Here is a 22,489-nt window from a genome sequence, read left to right as displayed (position 1 = left end):
CTCTCAAATTAAAAAATCGCATTCAAATCGGTCCATCCGTTTAATAGCTACGGTGCCACAGACAGACACATAGCGGTCAAACTTTTAACACCCCTCTTTTTGCGTCGGGGGTTAAAAAACTTGCACATGGTGCAATTTTGAACGTTATACAAAATCTTATAAATATGCAGGCGTATATCATGAAACGCAACAAATGAATTGTGAAATATTTTGTTTTTCACTGGATAAAGGCTGCAAACATTTGGGCCTCTATTTTCGCCACTGAGAATCGAAGTTCGTATTGCACCGTCCCTCTCACTCTCGTACTAAATAGTATAAGCGTCAGAGAGACGGAACGACGAACTTTGATTTTCGAATTTCGTTGTAGCCCTGCTGATCCACTAGCTCCATCCGCCAAGCGTCATCTTCTTTTTAACCAATGTCCAAAGAAAAAGAGTGCTTCGTTTTTACAAACGCGTCCTAATGCCACGTATACACGGTAAACGCGCGGCCACATGCAAGTCGCTCTGAAAATGTTGAGCTTTATCGCTGAAAAAAAAAACCTCTTCAATTTTGGCAAAAACACTGTACTTACATTATTTTTTTCATTCACTCCAATTTCTTTTATTTGTACCAATGCCACGACTGCTACTAAATGAGACTACGAAATCAGCTTCCAAGTCCAAGATTATTCCTGTCAGCAGCCATCTTGACGATGCTGCTCGACGCGGCGACTTGACGCTACTTTTTCGAGTCGCGGGTAATTCAAAATCACATTCAAAATGGGGACATGTGACCAGATTTATCGCTGCAAACGAGCGACGAGCGACTGCATGTGGCCGTACCTTAAAGAAATTCAATTGTTTATCCGAGCGTGACGGCGGCCATGTTGCCTGCGCCTGCGCCGAAACGCGGATTACATCACTGCGCAAAAAATCGCGCGGGAGGAGGGGGGGGGGGCAATAACGACCTTGGCCTTGCTCGAGCAGCGGCCAAGGCGAACGCAATTATATATGCGCCCACCAGTCTACAGAAGTTTGTTGTTATATGTTGAGGTGAGGCATTGGGATCTTCGGCGTTGGCTTGAGAGCTGTCTCGCTTGTTTATTTGCTGCGTGTGCGGGAGGGCGCGATTTGAAAGATTCCACTTTGCTTTCCTGGGGATTGTTTGGAAACAGGTGCGGCTACTGTACGTTCTGTAAATTCTGTAATTGTCGATTCGGAATAAACGGGCTAATAATTTGTGTTAAGTATGCTCGGAAAGGGGTGGGGGATCTTTAGGAGCGGAGCAGCCTGGATTGTGGATTGAATACGTCAGCAGTATAAAAATAAAATATTCACATTAACTACTGCGTCCCTTAATAGTACGGCCTTCTAAATATCCTTAAATAAGTACTTCATCATCCCAGCCTATATACGTCCCACTGCTGGGCACAGGCCTCCTCTCAGAACAAGAGGGCTTGGGCATAGCATAGTTCCCACGCGGGCCCAGTGCGGATTGGGAACTTCACACACACCATAGAATTGCTTCGCAGATTTGTGCAGGTTTCCTCACGATGTTTTCCTTCACCGCAAAGCTCGTGGTAAATTTCAAATGTAATTCCGCACATGAATTTCGAAAAACTCAGAAGTGCGAGCCAGGGTTTGAACCCACGACCCTCTGCTTGAGAGGCGATAGGTCAAACCACTAGGCCACCACGGCTTTTTTGTAAATAAGTACTTACTTACTTAATATTATACTTATGCGAAAGTAACTGTTACCTCTTATCGCTCAAACTGTTGAATATTTGGTGGTATTGAGTGAGATAGTTTGTGTCCCTAGGACGTATTTTTTAAGATAGTTTTTATTCCGGCAAATTGCATAGTTCCCATAAGATAGCGACAAACAAAACGAACCCCAATATGCAAGTGGAAACATCGGCCCAAGCCCTCTGATTCTGAGAGGAGGCCTGTGCCAAGCACTGGAACGTTTATGCACCTTGTTTTTTTTATTTTCGTTAACCTCGGCAGAAGGCTTACATCGCTGAGTTATTCAGGAACACTGCAAAATTTTGCGATGGAGCCCTTTGAAGACACCTTGTGTAGGCAGTGCCACCAGAGCTGAGGTCACGCACACAAGACCATGACATGTAATGACAGCGGGATTTTGACATTCACTAGTTCATTTCTTTCATTCTCCTTTTATGCAATCAGTTTTTCATGTAGCTGTGTGTGTCATTCACTTCAGCTCTCGTGGCCCTATCTATATTTGCAACTACGATGTAAATATTGTAAGCACTTTATTTATTTGACGCCTGTTAGCGTTTGATTAGGAACGTAGCGGCTGCGCGGGAGTGGCGGCCCGCGCGTGCGCACTCGACCCGCCGTGTTTGCAATGCTGTGACCAACTTTGCTGCAGGACACTTTCAGTATAGGCTTCACATTCACTGCTCAATGAGGGCTATCGTTTTTTGTCTCACTAGATGGCGCACTGTTGCATGAGGTTTTTAAGTATGGTTTTGAAAGTCTGTTATTACGGGCGTGAAAACAAAGTTTAGATTAAAATCATATTTAATACACCTTAAAACCGTACCATATAAATAACGAGCATGCCACAGTGTTGCATAGTCCCCGTTTTGTTCGGAAAAAAGGGAAGACAAAGGTTTCCGAAAAACAAAACTGTCTCAAAACACAGACATTCATTGCCCCGGAACGCATATTTGCCATAATTAATTTCAGATATTGCAAAATATTCACAAAATTATTCTAATTATAAATAAACCCGCGAAGCTCACCCAAAAACTATGAGATTTGACATTTCGGAGACCTCACGCTACACTAGCGCCTCTAGCGGCGAATTCATTCGCGATAGCCCTCATTCGGAGCGCTTAGGACGCCAAAATAGGACTGCAATCCAACTTCAACGTGACCGCAACTGCCGACTGCCCGTACAGCTTAATCACACACAGCCCGCGTACAATTCATTCAACCAGGTTCAGCTAAAATAATACGGTATTTGACTATTTTGTATATGTTTTATAAATAAAAACTACACAATGCCTGTTATCGAATAGAAAAACATTTTTTAAGCTGCCTTTACAAATAACAAAGTTATAAAGGTTTGAAATTCAAGATTAGACAGAGAAAGACATACTGGCATGTGACGTCACACGCCAGTACCGCCATATTTGCTGCATAGAGAAAAGCGTTTGAGAAAGAGACAGGTATATAGTTTTTAAAAAAATCACTTTAAATCCAATTTTCAACCGATTTAAATTTTCTCTTCGCTAAACACTAACTGTTTATCTATATTTTCATAATAATATTAAGATATGGCAAAATCAGGTGTTGTCAAATACCGTATTGGTACAAAGGACAGGACCTGCTCAAAAACTAAACTAAACGCTGAAAGGTACCCGGAAAACAGACGTAGCACCCTTAGAAACTTTTGTCCAGGACTTCGAAATCTATAACATATCAAAATCTCGGGATATTTAATTGAAACCACATTTTCCTTACTTTAGGTCCGGGGTTCTTTTACATCATAAATGAGTCATGCTTGGCTTATCACAGAAACCTATACTTGTAAGTATAATAGGTATTTAGTTACTTAGGCAAAACTTTATTTGATACTGCAAATACAGAGAATCCGACCTCTGACGGTACTTACCTACCACCTCGTTTCGTTGTGGGATTTTTCATAGTACCTACTTACTCATAACATGGTGCAATGGTTTCGTGATGCGAAATTACTCTTATGCCAAGTACATTTTATACGAAGTAATAATTTTGCATAAATAGTTAAATAGTTTAAATACGATACGTGTTATGCTAAGTGATTTTTGGGCAAACAAGATTATGCCAGATGAGGGGTACCCGTGTACACAATGTGTTGATAAATAACAGTTATGTTCCACAACACACACTTATGTAGCATCACAATTCACAAGTAATGATAGCGTTTGACTGCCATTTTGTATAAAATTTTCTTTATTCCAAAATATAGTACATACCAAAACGCTATCATCAACACCATTCAGTACAATGGCAATGAGAAGTTGTATAGGACACGTGTATGCATTAGGTATATGTAATCTTTTTATAAAGGGGAGGACAAAGGAGACTTGTAATATAAAGCCATTCGCTCGTGGTAATTTCAGATAAAAAAATAAAAGAGATTTGTGTATTGATGTCGCAATTTTGGTCAATGTAATCGTCAACGTACGACCAACGTCGAGATATTCTGCGCATAATACCTGCGAGCGGACGGCTTTCTCTATCGAGGGCATCGCTGAATCCGTGGAAAAGGTTCTTACATATGATAAAAGTCGAGCCCCGAGTCGACAGCAATGAGTATTTTTCGATAAGCTCCATGATCTCTCTCACACATTGCTAATGTAAGTGGGATAGCTGCACGGTCCCGATATCGACGTAAAACTGACCTGCCTCAATGCGGGCAATAAAACTTGAATAATTTGCGTTTTATCAACTTTACAGTATTAATCTTCTACGATTGTGTGTGACGTCATCGCGTTTTAGATAAAAATGTTAATTTTAAAAATATTCCATTACACTGAGTATGGAGTATGTTTATAAGAATTACTACTAGCGCCCGTGGATCGGATAAAATTACAACCACCCCGTGTAGCTACTCCATTTCCAAGTAATTACGTGAGTTCAAATTGATGTTCAAATTTTTTCTTTGAAATACTTAGTTTTTTCTTATACTTTAGGAGTAGGAAGACTGCAATAGTTTTGACACAACGAAAAAAAAATTCAGAAATGCGTTGCATAAAATAAAAATTTCACTAAAATAAATAATTAATTGCTAATTAAAACTGTTAAAGAAGAACAATCGGGTTACAGTTACAATAAAAGAAATCCTTCAGAACTAAAACACAAGTCCCACTATTCCTTTATCATAGTCACTGTACAAAATTGACGCATCGTGACCGGTCTGTCAGGCCCAGAATCATGATAGCAAACTGTGGTCACCCAAACACCGTTTGACAAGCCAATCAGAGCCTTACACCATCGAGTTAAAGCCCCACATTTCTACTTTAACTGCAAATATAGGTAGTCGCTTCAAATTTAAACTTTACGCACTCGGCCTAAGGGTTATTTGAGATAACTGAGTTTGAGTTAGATCTCAATTCATTGCGAGTTGCTCCGTGGATAGATTATTTAATGGTTTAGGGAGGTACTGTTTAAACTGCAACTCTTTGAATCTCTCTCAGAATAAAGCCAAGTTCGATAAATGCTTATACTGCATGCTGCATTCTAATGCCCGCCCACCTTCCCAGTGGAGAAGACTGTAATGACTGGTGCTTCCGCTGAATGATAGTCATAAGCTTGTTCCTCACGGTTTGCTTCGTTCCCGTCCATTTCCTTAACTTAGCGGGTGATTAAGTCAATCATCATCAGCCGGAGCGGAGGACGTCCACTTTTGCACAAAGGTCTCCCTCTTAGAACGCCACTATTAACGACCACCGCCACTTGCATTCAAAAGCTTCCGCTCCCCGCAACTTTCGCGATATCGCCAGTCCACTTGGTGGGAGGCCTGCCAACACTTCGTCTTCCGGTTCGTAGTCGCCACTCGAGGATCTTTGTTTCCCAACTGTTATCTGTTCGTCGAGCGATGTGGCCCGCCCACTGCCACTTCAACTTGCGTATTCTTCGAGCTACATCGGTGACTGCTTTTCGTCTAATGTCTCTGTCAACAGTTCTCTCAATGGCTCGTTGCGTGACACTTTTTTTATAATTGCAGTTATTTATAGTAAAATGATCACACGTATAACCAGTTCCGAGTCCTTGTTCAGTTTCCTCCTCCGTCCCTACAATAGGATGACCTAATAATGCGAATGGATCGGCCCTCCACATCGAACCCCTGTTGGTTCCGAAAATATAATTCTTCGAGTGTGTGTGTTATTTTTTGTGGGGAGAGGCTACAATATTTACAGATTTCTCTCCAGGCAGATGTTCAAAATGGTTATTGATAGATGGAAAAATTCAATTAGAAGCATTTCTTATATTACTCTGTCAAGGGCTTAAGCATACGAGCTATTACGGCAGCCGGCAGGCTTCTCTGATAGTGGAATTGAAATCCCTAGATTATACTAAATTCTTTAAAATTACACCATTTCTACTCCGCTCCGTATCCCTTCATTGTCCTTTTTAACTCCCGACGTAAAAAGAGGGGTGTTATGATACTATACGTCATTCGTATTATTTAGTGGAAGGTGGGAATGAAAGAGAAAAGATTCTGTGTGAGAGGTTTGCTGTGGCGGTGGTTGAATTATAAATAACATAAAAATCGTTAGCTAGGGATTATTTCTAAACCTCCCGGGGTAGAACCAAATTAGATGGTAATTAAATTAGCTGGTAGAGTTTAGGTAGACTGGTAGATTCACTTTACGCTTTACGTGACGCGTGACGTGTAGGTATGAACAAATGTACAAGAGTATTTTGTGGCTTACTTCCAAAATAAACAACCAGCGCTTTCGGAAAGACCATCATTGCCAAGAAGAACACGAAGCAAGAAACTAGACCGAAAGTATTTTTTCAAAACAAAAATTAATTGCAATTCTTTTAACTGTTAAAGCTAGCACACTAAATTTAATTATAAATGTATCGATTAAAGATTACATGTGGGTATGTGCATGTCTAAATTTTACAGGGATATAGGGGGTTTATTAAGTACCTAATCAAGATAGTTTTTATGCAGTGCCCATTCCCGCGAGATAGCGATAAAGGAATTGCGGCAGAGCTGCGGACAGCAACTAGTGGTAGTGACATTATAAACGCGAAAATAACTCTGTCTGTCACCTTTCCGCGCTTAAGCCGCTGAACCGATTCAGATGAAATTTACATAAGTACATATATAAGTGAAAAATCCTATCGACCATTTCATAATCGTATCCTGTTTAACACTCCGTAGAAAGCTACATTCTATTTTGGTCATAAACCAGCTAAAAGCGGAACAATGGCTGCTAATGAAAGCTATTATACAGCAGCTCCGTATCTGGTAGATAATATAACAGAGACCCGCAACGTTTCAGCCTAGACGCGAATTAGTGATGCCGACGGTGCAACAGGTATTTTCTGTAACACGAGATAGATTTTATGAGTTAAGGAGATTCTCAGTTATTCTTTTATCTACTCGTAGACTTAGCCTATGTCTCCCTCCACCTAAACCACCTCCTCCACTTAAACTAGTTTCCTAGTCGTTTGAAACTCGAAACAAAAGATCGGTTTTCTTTGTCTTTCTCATTTGAATCTTCAGGAAAATGATGGAAACGGATGAGTCCCGAGCAACATTAACATTCTAGTTGTACTATAATAATGTCCTTTAAGACGAGGCATTTGGTTTTTTGACGATTTTCCTTTCTACCTTGTGATTGTGACTTGTTAGCAAGGCAGGGTAAACTATGTGAATAAAAATCTTTATTTTATTTTTAGTTAAATACTCTATCAGGTTGAGTCTTAATTCAAATACGATTAGTGATTTGAGCTCCAAAATAGAGCGCTGAAAAATGTTTACTTATTTTCCAAATCATTCCGAAACGATAAGTTCATGTTATAACATTTTCAATCATAATCATAATAGGTATATAATTGTTACATTGTTATCTTTGTTTTTAGTCTCACTTCGTCTAAAAAGCAACTGGTCTATGTAGCATGTGGTCTAAAAAGCAGCTGGTCTAAGTAGCCAGTAGTCTAATAAGGCAACTGGTCTAAGTAGCAAGTGGTCTAAAAAGCAACTGGTCTAAGTAGCAAGTGGTCTATAAGAAAGCTGGTCCAATTAGCAAGTGGTCTATAAAGCAGCTAGTCTAAGTAGCAAGTGGTCTATAAGGCAACTGGTCTAATTATCAAGTGGTCTTAGGTCTGAGATTATGATAATGATGATACGAAATTGAAACAAGAATGATTTGTTAAAATGTCCCCTTTTGGTCCAGGTATGGGCGGCGAGGCGTGCGCGTGCGCACCGGCGCCGCGCGCGCTGCCAGAGCCCGAGCCCGACCAGCTCTACGACCACCACTCGTCGGAAGAAGAGCTCGAGGTAATGTGACGTGCGCTAGATGGCGCTGTATGTGGCGCTCGCTAGATGGCGCTGTATGTGTCGGTCATTAGAAGTAGCTGATGTTCAGCATGTACTCGTGTTCATGGACTGTGATGTGCCACGCCACTGTAAATAGTTTTTTTATGTAGCAAAACCATTATTGCATGCGAGAAATAAAAATAACTATATCTCTATCATGTAAATTTATCTCCAAAAAGGGTAGCCAAGTGTCAGTTAAGATCTAGACATCTTGAAAGACATTCGGTTAGCGACATGATCCTGAAAGGGTTCCCTTTTTCCTTTTGAGGATCCGAAGTACCAAAACACTAAAAGAAAAAGGGTAGTCTTATTTTTATGATAAAGGATTCGTATTGCCTTAGTTTTATGATAAAGGATTCAATGAATAATTGGATATCACATAAAAAGACAAGCTTTCACCCCCGAATAAACACCCAGCGCTGCAGCGTCCTGGACCCATAACCTAAAAGTGAAACCACATTATATGATCAGCACAGATTAAAAAATCATTTTACTCGTGGTTAGTACTCGAATACCAATCCTCGCTATACATTGACCATGGCGCAGTTTCAGCAGAGATGTCAATACATATTTCAACACTACGTGATAAGTAGATAGTCTTTGATATTTCAAGTCGCACAAATGACATTGGAGCTTAGGTTGGTGTAGGAATTCCTTCGTCCTCTGCACCAACTCTTACCATCAAATCAGAAGTTGTTCAATAACAGTTTTCTACATTTTCCTCCACTACGCCTGTAGCCCTGTAGCCATTATTTCACGTCAGCGTTACTCTCCGTAATTCGTCTGCTGACTGGAAATCGTCCCGGCGGAGTAAAGAACTTAACCAAATTGTGCACTCAGTCCAGCAAATTAAGTTAATTGTCGTTTTTGTCGATTGCTCATTAGTCCTAGGGTAATTTTGGCCAACTGACTAGCAGAGAGGATTCTGGAATCGATTTGGAGTCGTGTAATCCCACCCTAGACATAATCGAGAATAATAAAGTACTAACTATGCTTTAGTGAATCATGCGTTACTTTGCGGAGTCCATACCTATCAATGAACTAATTACTTTGCTCACCGGCTTCACCCGCATCTGGTAGCACGGTGCGGTTACGGTTGTGTTGCTCTGAAGAAGAGATCTAGTTGAGTTTGAAACGCGTCAGTGTAATGTGGTGGTGGTGATAGATGGGTTTATGTGATTTGTGTGTGTTCTTACAGTGTGGAGGTGGAGGAACTGCATGAACACGCATATCTTGCATAAATGTAGCTATCACATTGTTTTAGTTCAAAGTACTATACAATACAGTAAATCGAATAATAAAGTACTGTACCGAAAAAAAATGGTAATTTAATCTAGTTCCTGGGTAAAAATTCGTTCAGATTGTTGATTATGAATAAATAGTAGTCTTCTGTCTTCAAAGAGCTCTAGCACACAGATACTGTCAGCAACGAGATCAGAAGCCTGCTTGGTATTTTTCAAGATTTTTTCTAACTGAATAAAATACACAGTGAAGATACTGAGCTTAACTATTTCGTAGTAGAAACTTGGTCATTTATTGTTACGTGTCTCTACCTTCTGGACAAAGACCGAAGTCGAGTAGTTCCTTCTTCCTTCTCAGGAATTTTCTAATATTGTAAATTAAAGTACCATGACTTGCCATTGAATTAAATATGGATATCTGAAAACAAAATATATTTCTTTCACTTTTAAAGAAATGGTAACCATAGTAATTGTTCGTGATGACTAACTTTCAAACCGCTATAACTCAAAAAATTGCATAGACGACTAGACATGTTCCTTCCGTGGGCCCTTCACATATTTCTCCAAATAATATCACTTAATAATGTTACAACCCTTATCAATAAAGAGGCAAACTTCCACGGTAACCAAATTCCGTTTCCAACTCAAGACGTGAATGCACACATCGCACCCTCGCCACCCCAGCCTGCCACCCTGTGTCATGGGAAATTCTGACAAGTGGCTTCACATCGCTATTACTGCCGCGCTGTCAACGTCAATAGCCGTCGCTGCTGCCTCCAGCTCACGCTGATATGCCAGTTTTTCATATGCTATGTCTATGCAGTTAGATTTAGATTATGATTAAAATTTAGAGATCTAGCCACGCTCTAAGATTACGATGTGATTATTGTATTAGTAAATACGTTTTTAAGTCTTTTTTTGTGTAGGTACATGGCTGAAGGTATCGACAGCGACTAATAAAGTGTTTAACATAAGTACATACTTTTGCAACTACATTTGTAAAATGTGAAGACCGAAGAGGTTATAAAATGGCTGGTTTATCGCTATCAAACAAATCTAGCAAATAAAAGAATTCTATTCTATTCTTGAATGGAATTGAATACTTCATTATTTGACATTTTTGACCTATCAGCGGTCAATTGAATAATGTGACTTTGGCGGTAAGCCGGTAACCTATGTTTCAACATCTCTATGATAATTACTTTGGTTACAAAGTTCCCCGAGGCTGTCTTGTTGTTATTACGAACAGAATAATACTCGTAAACTCGTTTTAATTCAATTTCTATTTTGTTTTCTTATCTTGACGCCACGTCTGCCTCCCACGCCGCTCGGAGTCATGACATGTATTGTTACGGCTGACTTTTACGGCATGCTTGTTGATTGACAGCATTAACCGTATCCCAATTTGGACGTTTCAAGAGGTACGGTTTACATATTGTCTAACTTGTTCGTCTTGCCATTGCCAACATGCCGAAATAGCTCCGACATACACACCCCAGTCAAACTAGTCGAGCGGTATAACATAACTGGTGTTACATGTGTCTAAACATTTGAAATTTTCGGCAGCTAAGTGCCACAAAAAATAAACCTTGTTTGCTTTTATTAGGATCATTCTAGAACGCCTTCAAAACACTAATTAAGTAGGTACTATTATAGTCAGCTCTTTCGGTTCCTTTCTTTATTTTTTCGCTCGTGAATATTCCGTAAGCACAAAATTTTAATGACGTAACTGCAACTGCATGTAAAGAAAGGTGAACGGCCGCGGCGGGAAAATGGCGACCTCTGGGATGCAGCGAGCTGCGGGCTCAAGGTCGTATAGAAACAGCTAGCGCTTTGATACGACTAATTAAAAGTGCTGTGAACGTTCTCGGGACGCCCAATTGGCCAAAGTGCTATCCTGGCGTATTTTTCTACGTACCTAAAGAGCGTTATATAAACCTTTAATAGTCATTCTGTTTATGTGTGTTCATAAGTGTCTGTTTTTGGTTTAATTATGTATGACGGTAATTACCATTAATAGGGCCACTTGCTTGGAAAAAAAAACAAGATTTACTGTTAAACTCATTTTAATATTCTCAAATGTCAAGCTTAAACCAGCTTTAACAACTTAAATATTTTTTCAGCAAGTGGCCGTATTTAAATAGCATATTTTTGAAATAGAACGTTCAGTTTTCTGTACGAAATATAAATAACAATTCTCACAGTAACCTTTTCAGTTGAATTCGTTTACCTCGCTGTTAAAATGTACTTGTCAAGCCAGACGTGCCAGTGGCTCCATCTAGCAAATTTTAACCGCCCCGAACCCTCATAGATACGTATGTCAGATAAAACGGTGCTTGCCACCCCCATTGTTCCAGTCAAGTCTTCGCGTCTGCGGCCCAAAACCTAGTACGCAAAGGAATCCAATCCTTCCCACCATGCTGTTACGGTAGCTGCATCATTTGGCGAAATGAAAACAAATGTGGGGATATGCTCTTGAAATTTCTATAAAAATATGCTGAGGTTTTGGAAGTCATTTTGCGAGGGGGGCACTGTCGCTGGGTTTGTTTTGGAAGATGCTTGTGAACGCACTTTTATATTTCCTGTTTAGTAATTATAAACAGGTTTAAAAGAAACTACAGTATTTCATAAATTAATAAATAACTTAAAAGCTAGAATCTTAATTATTGTTTTGAACGGCTACTTTTGAAAAACTGAAACGAAATCGTAAAGTTCGATTTAGTCTTTCCGTTCCTATGTTTGATCAGGGTTACCTATGTCTACTAGCTTTTCTCTCTATCTGCCAAACACGAACTTCAATTATGCCTAACTATTATCGAGTTTCAGGTATACTTAGTCGACGTCCATACACGAGAATAGATTCTACCTAACTGATAGTCGCTAGGCAGGCTTAAATCGGGCGAAGAAAATGATCAATATCTGGTTTATTCTTAAAAGCATTCATTTCACTGTTATAGTGTTTTGAATCCTTAAACATAACATCAGAGTAGTCTCTTCTATTATATTACTTCTCCAATTACTCCCGAGATAAGTGTTGGTAGACAAATAATTTTAGCGAGCGTAAGTTTTATGAACCTAAAACCAAGAAATCCCATGATACCCTTTGTTTTCAACTCCGTGTTTTATCCATTTTTTGCCGTCTGCCTGCATTCTGCTTGCTCCAAATGAGAAATTCTTTTGTGTGCCGTCTTCGTTAATTGCAATGCATCGGGTAAACAGTGATAAACAGCGCTGACACGATACTGCTCTGCCAGGCTACACAAAAAAGGTTTTTTTCGACTAAAAGCTAGTACATATTAACATATGTACTAGCTTTTAGCCGTGGCTTCGCTCGCTTGAACGAATACATCTGGCAGTCTGATTGATGTTCCGGGATTTTATTAAAGTCCCATGTTTTTTTTTCATATTACATCATGGTCTTCTAGTATTATCTATTGAAATTTTAAATCCCAATCCATGCAAACATCGAGATGAAATGTCGCCTGTGTTATTTCATATCACAAATCATACAATACAACAATCCAAATCCGTACAGACATTTAAACGAGAAAAAGTAACAAAAATGTTAAATATTAATAGGAATATTATAGTAAGTAGTAGATTGTTTCGATTCTGCTTCTATGGAAGCGTAAACTACGGAGAGGGGAGATCTTTTTAAATCGCCCGCTCTTATAGTCAAGATTTGTATAATGCTAGTCAACTTTGTCAACCACAAGGTCATTGTTAAATCGCCCACCACCCACCACAACTACATCCAGCCATTCAACGTTGTTTGACTCATACATAACCTAAGGATTACTTATTCTATTCAGACGTTATCGAATATTTGCACTTGTTCAAACAAACCATAATATTAACAATTGTATAGAAGCGATTTTTTTTTGAGTTGGCCCAGGGAACTGAAATAAAAGTGGGTGGAGCTGTTGGAACTGTGCCGTGCTACAGGTGACGACTACCTACTTTAGGTAACTAACTACTCGATATCATTAGATCTTTGATGTTTTTAGTAGAACTGAACGTTTGGACGGTAAACGTTTTAATTTTTGGACTATACTCTTAAGTAGCCTCCAAGATCCGAGAGAAACCATGATGAAATAATAGGTACGAGACGCATTCAAGCAATCTCATGCATATCAAGATAAAGCCCACAGTGCCACAGCCACAGCCTGTCTGTCAAAATGGAAATCAATTAAAGTACATAAATTTAATTGCAACTAAACCACAGAAGGCTCTATTTCATGTCTTTCTTCGATTATACTAGCGCTTTCAGAAAGACTCATTGTCAAGAAGAATATACTACTACAAATTAAAAATAAGATTCCACAACGTGTAGACGTAAATTTGCGCCAAAGTTAATCGTATCGTAACTGTCTTTTTTCGGGAATCAAATGAAAAGTTGGGCTTCCGCTTCGCTTCTATACGAGCCATCGTAACCCCTCACTCACCCGCATGCGCAGGTGATAAACGGCGCGCCGTGCGGCGCGACGGTGGGCGAGTCCCGGCGGCGCGGAGCGTCCTCGCCGCCGCCCGCGGCGCCCGAGAAGCGCAAGTGGCCCGCGCAGCCCTACGACGCTGACGAACCCGCGCGCGCGCCCAGCTCCGACGATGACGACACTAAGGTTTGTTGTCATCTGCACTGTGTGACTAACTGAGTTTAACCTGCCTTGATGTAAGCCCCTATGGACACGTGGAAAATCCGAAATCTCCAGGAAGCGAGGATGTGATGAGTTATGTAGTCTTGTTCTTGCGCGTGGGTTTTCGCGGACCTAGTTCAAAAACTGTCAGCCTACGTGTGTCGCTAAAGGGATTATCTTCAATTCAACCTTCTCTCTTTAACATAACTTAAATTCTGAACCAAGATGGTGCTATAAAAATACTATTGAAATACCTATCAGGTACCTGGCTATTCACTTCTTAAATCTTTTCCTCGTTCCCATATTGTCTCGAACGGTACAAATACCGTCTCTGGGTTCTATGACGGTGGAAATAGATGGTGAATGGACGTTGGATAACACTTCAGGTTAAATTTGGGACGGGTATGGGTATCGAGTAGCATACTATAGTAACATTCCTCGACTCCGTTTCCAGGTGGAGACGCCAGTGCGGTTTCGCACGTCGCCGCCGCTAGAGGCGCTGAAGCCGCGGCGGGCGGGCGCGAGCGCGAGCGCGTGCGCGTGTGCGCCGGCGTCGCCGCGCCGCCGCCGCACCGCGCTGCCGCCGCCGCGCCGCCACCGCCCCGCGCTAGACTTCGACAAGATGCAACAGGTCAGTGCTACGCTACTACTGCTGCTAGACAAGGAGTCTGGCAGTAACCTGGCTCTATACCAGGAAGTGCAAAATTCGAACCTCGTATCCTGCCGTCCAGCTGACGCTAATATTATTTGATACGTATGAGAGGGCAGACGGTACAATACGAACTTCGGTTTTCGAATTTCCTGGCTCTGCTCAATTTGAGCGAAAAGATAAATTAATCTGAACTAGAGACAGAAGTTGATCTAGCTGAACTAGTCGTTTTTATCACTCATTCCCAAAGTCCGCCGCCCTAGGGGTTCAAATCGGGTGGCATCGGAGGCTTTCTTGAGAGTAGTTGTAAAGACGCGGCGTTATAGCAGCCGCAATAGCTGCTCAGTGGTAATATTCACATCCGAAAATATGTACAAATCTAGTGTGTAGTTTGAAAAACTCTTTTCGGACTAATTTCAGAAATAATGTCGACCGAAACAAATGAACAGCTAATTCGTCGCGTCTATTCACCATTTTTGCGCTTATTCACATACATTATTGTCTCCCAATGTGTAATACTCGTCTACTATAGCAGAGTATGTCGGCACGTGGACCTGGGACGTGACCGGCGTACAGCCGCGCTTGTGAACGAAGTTTTTACATTGACGGTTCTTGGTGTACTATGCGATTCAATGAACGATTCCTTATTGAGAAATGTGCTAGTGTAGTTTACATTGCGGAGCCGCGTATGTGTGTATTAGTAAGTGATCAATCATCGATGGCGATGTATCGTTTTGTCTAAATAACGCTTTAAGGTTGTATTCCCTAACTCCGCTCGCTGCCAGTGGAAAATGTTGCCAGTTAGTTTGTATCATTTATGTATCTTTTGGTCCTTTTTTTATCAGTGTGACAAACGGATACTTATTAATGTTGCTACACTGTCCGTTTATGAGAACCGTTGTAGATAGACACCTCCACCTCTACCACAGAATAAGTAATAGCCTACACTAACATTGGACTTTAAAACTTTAATACATACGGCAGTTTATGGTGTAGGTACCTATATTTTGTAATACCTACCTACGGAAGGAGCCCTGGGTGCGCAAACCGACTCTAATATGGAATCGTTTTGTAGGTTGACTTGACATTCAGACGCACGAAGTAGTAAATCTTTTTTAAGTCAATTTCAAGTAGGTATGCAATTCAGCTTCCATCTTGTTAAGAATCTCAGGGACGGTATTTTAGATCGTACGGCTTTTGATCGCCCGCGTACCACTAGTTGGGAACCACTGATTTGGAAAAATGACATGCCAACGCAGCGATATTAGTAAGTACTTCAATATTTTCATCGTAAATATACCTATAAAGCGTGTTGCCATAGAAATTGTTTGCTCGCTGCCCTGCCCCAGTGTATTAGATCCCCAACGATCCAATTTGCCCCCAACTCAATCCCGGTAATCGTGTTTGTGACGTTAATCGTCGCCGTCACTCGTCACGGCCGTAATTCCATTTGAATAAGTCTCGTGTGCGAGAAAAATGCGTTATCAACCAGGGGATAGGCCCTATACTGCGAAGCGCAAAATTCGAACTTCGTATCTTGCCGGCCCGCTGACGCTTATATTATTTAAAACGAGAGTGAGTGGGACGGTACGACACGAACTTCGAATTTCGTAGTAACCCCCAGTTTAGACACCTAATTCTAAGTTACACTTTCATTCTCGCCTCGTGTCTCGCATGGCACCCCGTAGGAAACGATGGATCATCAGCTGGAACACGTCTCTCTCTCTCTCTCTCTCTCTCTCTCTCTCTCTTGTAGAGATTCTAAAAAGTTGCTAAATGTAAAGCAACCAGACCAGTCCTAAGTCTTTGACTTGACTTGCTTAATCAATCATTCCTGTACGTCGAAACCGAAACTCGAATGAATTCACCAATCCCAATAAATACCTACAATTCATATTTTTCTCATTCTCTACATCAACTTGCCCCCTCATGGGCCACCGGCTGGCGACGCCCTTGGCTTTGATGCGGCACAACACAAGCCGTCACAGAGAACACACTGCATCAGATTAATGTGAACGCAACCATATAAAATGTATGAAACCGATACCGTTCTGATGCGTCACGACACAACACGACAGATAAAATGTGAATGTGGCTTAATGCTTGGTCTTCCGGTTTGTGGTCGCCTCTCGAGGACTTTTCTCTCCCAACAGTTATCTATTACGTTTGTAAATATACGTAATAATAAGCAATACTTATACAATATTAAATGATTGTGTGTGCAAGCATTAGGACAACATTTGGACCCCTGCTACGGAACCCTAAAAGCCTAAAAGTCACGTAGTTCCGTACTCCGCCCTTGAACCCCAATTACAATTTACGATGTCACGTAGGCATCGTGTCGTGCATCTCGTGTCGTGTCGGATCCCGCGATAAGTCGTATCGCGATTTTAATTAACATTTATTTGTGGCTTTACTATTCTGTCCTACTTTGAATTTGAAACATTGTAAGCCTGAATACATATACACCGTGTTTTTATTGATTTCCGTTAACTTGGCAGACGGCTCAGTTCATTGATAGAAACTATCTGGTAATTAACGTTAAGGCCAAATAGAAGAATATGTTTTTCATAGGTACTTATAATAACTTCACAGTCAATGTTAAAGGTAAAATTTACAAACTAGACAAGAGAAATTGACGTAACACACATATGAATATGACTTCATTACTCACTTTTTTCAACTTTCTTTTACTGTGTGAGAATTAAAAACACTTTAGCTATAGTTAAATATGTACATAGATGAGAATACAATTCAAGTAGAAACAAACAAAAAGTACCTTCAGTAAGCAAAAAGCTTGTTTAATAAAAACTTGTACGTAGATCTATTTATATCCACCGACAGATGTTAATTCATTTTTTAGACAAATCTAACTAGAGAATAATAGCGACGCGGGGGTGCAATGCAACACACTTGTTAGCGGCGGGCAGGGCTGCCAACTATAATATATAATGTCTAGTTATTTCAAATACTATTTTCACTTCTCATGCTCGTAAAGTTGGTGTTAATGCTGGATCTAGGCGACATAAAATGATTTTTTATGCACTAGTGCATAAAATAAAATCTTCGTCTAAGACCAAGGTAATTAGGTGTCAACAGCCACAAACAAAGAAGTTTCTTTATATTATTTTAATACATTTTTTATTTATATAAAACTAAAAATCAATCAAATCAATCAAAAAAACTATAAAACTATAAAAATTAATAATAGCGTATAAATAAAATTTACGTAGTGAGTGAACAATTGCGTGCATTTCCTCGCCATCGAAGTGAAAAGCAGAGTGTAAAACTGAGCATTAAATCCATGAGCACCGGTTCCTGCGTCTTGCACACATTGAAAATGCTGTTGCTGCGGGCTCGTGTTTTAGATCTTTTTTCACTATTATTTGTCCTTGTCGTTTTGGTGACGTTGCAGTTAGATGGAATACAGTCCTTTGTATGTTCTCTGTTTTGTAAGTTTAAATTTTGTCATCAAATATAAAAGAAAAGACATGAATGGGGAAACTTATTACATTCACATATCAGTGACCAATCAGTGACTGACGATCCCGTTCCAAAAAAGTGACAGTGAACAGACGCCTGTTACTCGTGTCACTGCATGATATTTGTGACACGTCACGATCCTGTAATTAACGTTTTTTTTGACACACTGCTATTTCAACTCGACTATGTCACGCCTGTTGCTCATATCACCATATGAAATTGTCGCGGTGCTATTATGACAATGTTCTTGTCACACCGTTAACAGTCACAGCACTCCACAGCGTGATTTGAGTAACAGAAACTGCGCTAGGCGCTAGGAACAGTAGGAATGTAGGTGATTTTGTAACGTTGTTCTTTTGTGAAAAGTCACAGTGACACCTTTTTGACGGCGAGTCACCGTGACGTTATTTATCTTTAGTCTGCGCAGCGTGTCTGTACAGACTTAAGTCGGTGCAAATGGGACGTGTGGACGTAAAGTCTCAAGTCTGTAACGACATCTGTGCATTTTTGTATCTGGCATCAAAAAGTCGGCGCAGACATGGTTTAAAAGAACAACTAGGTAACATGTCTGTATCGTGTGGACGATGTGAGTCGCACATACTTTTGTCCATGCAATAGTCGACGCAGCGCAAGCCAAAATAAATCACTTAAGGCCGGTACAGAGGGACAGCACTGAACTGCAACCCAGTTGCAACTGCAGTTGAAGAAACTGCAATACGACTGACATAGAACTGCGAGAGGGGATATTGCAGTTACAAAGCAGTCGTTCCAACTGCAATACTGCATTACGACCGTGCAGCTAGCTGGCTGGTGTGCGGTTGATAGGACTGCACGGCAACTGCAAGCGGACTGCACAGTCGGTTTACTATTATGATGCAGTCGGTGTAACTGCATCAAAACTCGAACTGCCATTTTGCAGCTGGGTTGCAGTACCGGCTCTTAATATTAGCCCGTATAAAGTCAGTTGGTAACCCTGCGTGCGCGACGCACATGCGCGTGCGTTCCCACGCGTGCACGTGGCCGCACGAATCGCATTAGCCTGCGCATTCAAATAAACGACCGCTGCACTCCTGCGTCTTGCACACATTGAGAAATGCTGTTGCTGCGGGCTCGTGTTTTAGATCTTTTTTCTTTTTTGGTCCCGTAAATACAGGACCACTTCGTTGTTCCTCTATGTCCTTCTATGTTCTCTGTTTTGTAATTTGTAAGATATCCTGTCATTAAATATTAAATATAAATGGAAAGACAGAATAGAAGACACTTATTGACATTCACAAACACACACAAACACAACAAAACTAAACTCAAGCTAAACTTCATTTAAGACGTGAGTTATCCGGTATAATATCATTTAAAACGCTTTGTTGTGTCATAATATGATGTTGGCGATTGTACGCGATTCAGTTTCCTGTACCGTCTACGTCTTTCTGCAGGTTACATATGTAAACATCGAAAGTTAATATACTTACCTACGGGTAAAATGTCGATGTTCAAAATATCGAAAATTAAAATATCGACTGTATCGAAATGTCGAAAATTAAAATAACAAAAGTTTATGTTGTTGAATGGTTAGATAACCTACGTCCAATATATTAAGTAGGTATATCGAAAATATATTTATCTACAAAAGTGACATCGACAGATATAAATATCGAAGACCAAAATATCGAAGTACAGAGTATCGAATATGAATATGTATGAATGAACTATCACGTGACAGGGTCGACGGAGCTCCGCTTGGCGGAGTTCCTAATCCGCTCAGTTAGCGCCTTGACGCAATACTGACCTAACCTAGTGAACATGAATTACCAAAAATATTTGGTTCGGTTAGGCTAGAACTGTGACCACAACGCACGAGCTGAGCGAGCGAAGCGAGTGTGCCGCGGGAGCGGCCGGCGAGTTCACAAAATGACTAAATTATGTAAAATAAATGCTATTAAGAGAAAAGACCAATAAATAAAGCAGATTTGTATGTAAGATTTTTTTTTTTGACATTCAAATATGTTGACATTTTCAACTTAGATATATTGGCTATCGATATTTTTACTCATTCGATATTTTAATCAATCGACATTTCAATCTTAGACATTTTGACCATAGGTATAACAGCTTTCGATATTGTGATACAATCGATATTTTAATTTCCGATATTCAAATATGTAACCCTTTCTGCAACTTAAATCTTTCTTGTCTTCACACCGAGCACGTACAAAACTCCTCAATGAGTCCGCTCCATTGAGCCGTGGTCAACTGGTCAATGGACGGCATTCCTTGCGCGCGCAGACCGCGCCCGCCCGCCCCTGCCCATATATAGCGCGCATTGGAATTCACATAGTTTTTGCTGTGTTAATGGACGGGTTTAAAGAATCAGTTTGTGGAAGCTGGTGATAATGCGAGTTTTTTTGTACTCGAGGAGCTTGACTGACTAGTACTTTCATCAGAATTTACCGCTTAAGCTGCGTTTCCGCCAGAGAGAGAGAGAGAGGACGGTGTTGTTCATGGACCAATGGAATCTCTTCATTTTCCTATCCTCGCTCCGCTCTGTTGTTTCCACTAGAGCTGTACTGTGCGGGGATCCATACGAATACATATTATAAATGCGAAAGTGTGTGTGTTTGTATGTTTGTACGACTTTTTTTGGCATAGAGATAGTTTATGGGTTTATGGGCCCGAGAGTGGCATAGGCTACTTATACCGGAAAAATGCACAGTTCCCGAAGGAACACGGCGCGATAACCGAATTCCACGCGGGCGAGTCCGCGGGCAAAAGCTAGTAGGTAAATGAAGCGTTTCTATTGGTTCATGACCATCACATCCTCGCACAGTGTAGAGGTGAGACGTATTTACTGGAATAGGTTTTGGCTTGGAATACGCGTTCCCGCCCACGATTCCTTTAGCGTACGAGTATTTAGGAGTACGGCGGCTGACAACGTTCCGCCAACTTGAAAACAAGCATTTATGTACACTTATTAAATGAAAATTTTATAAAAATTGCTGACAATCCTAAGCCTGTATAAAGTATGAACGGAAGTTTTTAGTCGGTATTTAATATAAGTCAAAATTAAACAAATATGAAGTGTGAAGACTGAACTGTGACGTGAATTCGGTAGTTCGATATTCGTAAAACTACTAAAACTATTACGGTGTACGCAATTACGGGAGCGCATTTACGGGAATAATTTTGTTTACGCAATGAGTCAATTGAGTTAAGTACTCGTAGATACTCGTGGACCTAGTCTTTGGATCTAGTCTTTTCGTGGACGCGTACTCGCAAGACTCACTCCGCGTTTTGCCTAGTACGTCTCACCTCTAGCACAGTGCTTCCACATCCCTGGTGGTAACGCAGCTTACAAGGATAGAAATAAATCCAATGAATACCTATTAATTATGATGATTTCTCAAAAAATTATGGCACAGATTATGTACTTAATGTAATAATTTATAGATTAATCCATACGTAATTCAATAAGGACCCATAAGGCTGGGTTTCCATCAAAGATGTGCGAGGAACGTGAACCAATGGAAACGCGTCGTTTACCTATACTCGCACAGCACATCTCCTCCAAGACCTCCTAAAGGCTCACTATTTGTCACTAACTTAATCCCCAATGTTTGATCCTTCTCTATTCTTTTTATTTTTTGTTTATATTGTTCTTTAACTTCCTTTTTAAATTCCTTTTTTCACATGCGGCCTTTTCATATTTTGTATTAAGTATATATGTAGTTTATAGGTATTATATTTGATGTATTTGTTTATTAATCGCCGTGGTGGCCTAATGGTTTGACCTATCGCCTCTCAAGCAGAGGGTCGTGGGTTCAAACCCCGGCTCGCACCTCTGAGTTTTTCGAAATTCATGTGCGGAATTACATTTGAAATTTACCACGAGCTATGCGGTGAAGGAAAACATCGTGAGGAAACCTGCACAAACCTGCGAAGCAATTCAATGGTGCGTGTGAAGTTCCCAATCCGCACTGGGCCTGCGTGGGAACTATGGCCCAAGCCCTCTTGTTCTGAGAGGAGGCCTGTGCCTAGCAGTGGGACGTATATAGGCTGGGATGATGATGATGATTTGTTTATTTATATAATTTATATTATATTTTTGTATTGTTTTTAATATTTATTGTCTATAATTCTACGTTTCCCCTGTCCGTTATCTCTGTCACCTACATTAGTCTGTTCATATTTATTAATTTCTCAGAAATTGGTTGTCTGGAAGAGATCGCTTTTTAGCGACAAGACCGCCTATTGTCTACCTGATTTTTTATTTATTTCTGTAATGTCTCTGTACTGCTTTTGGTGATCAATAAAGAATATATTTGTATTGTATTGTATTGTGGAAACAGCTGAGCGGACCTCTTGCGCATGATTGTGTAAAAGCAGTCCACTCTTGCTGCAGCAAACATCCCCGATGCGCTGCAGAACCCTGA

General features: G+C 40.5%; 1 protein-coding gene across 1 annotated transcript in view; it reads left to right on the top strand.

Moving 5' to 3' along the window:
• Window positions 1–22,489, top strand: part of Reph (Regulator of eph expression) — a 76,137-nt gene that overhangs the window by 45,595 nt on the left and 8,053 nt on the right. The window contains exons 4-6 of the mRNA XM_074093836.1: window positions 7,913–8,016; window positions 13,754–13,915; window positions 14,385–14,561. Coding sequence (XP_073949937.1) covers window positions 7,913–8,016; window positions 13,754–13,915; window positions 14,385–14,561 — 443 coding nt within the window. The remainder of the gene's footprint in view (window positions 1–7,912; window positions 8,017–13,753; window positions 13,916–14,384; window positions 14,562–22,489) is intronic.

Source organism: Choristoneura fumiferana, chromosome 10, assembly GCF_025370935.1.
Source record: "Choristoneura fumiferana chromosome 10, NRCan_CFum_1, whole genome shotgun sequence".
Taxonomy (NCBI): domain Eukaryota; kingdom Metazoa; phylum Arthropoda; class Insecta; order Lepidoptera; family Tortricidae; genus Choristoneura; species Choristoneura fumiferana.
Note: the sequence above shows the minus strand (reverse complement) of the source record. Positions and strands in the feature narration are given on the sequence as shown.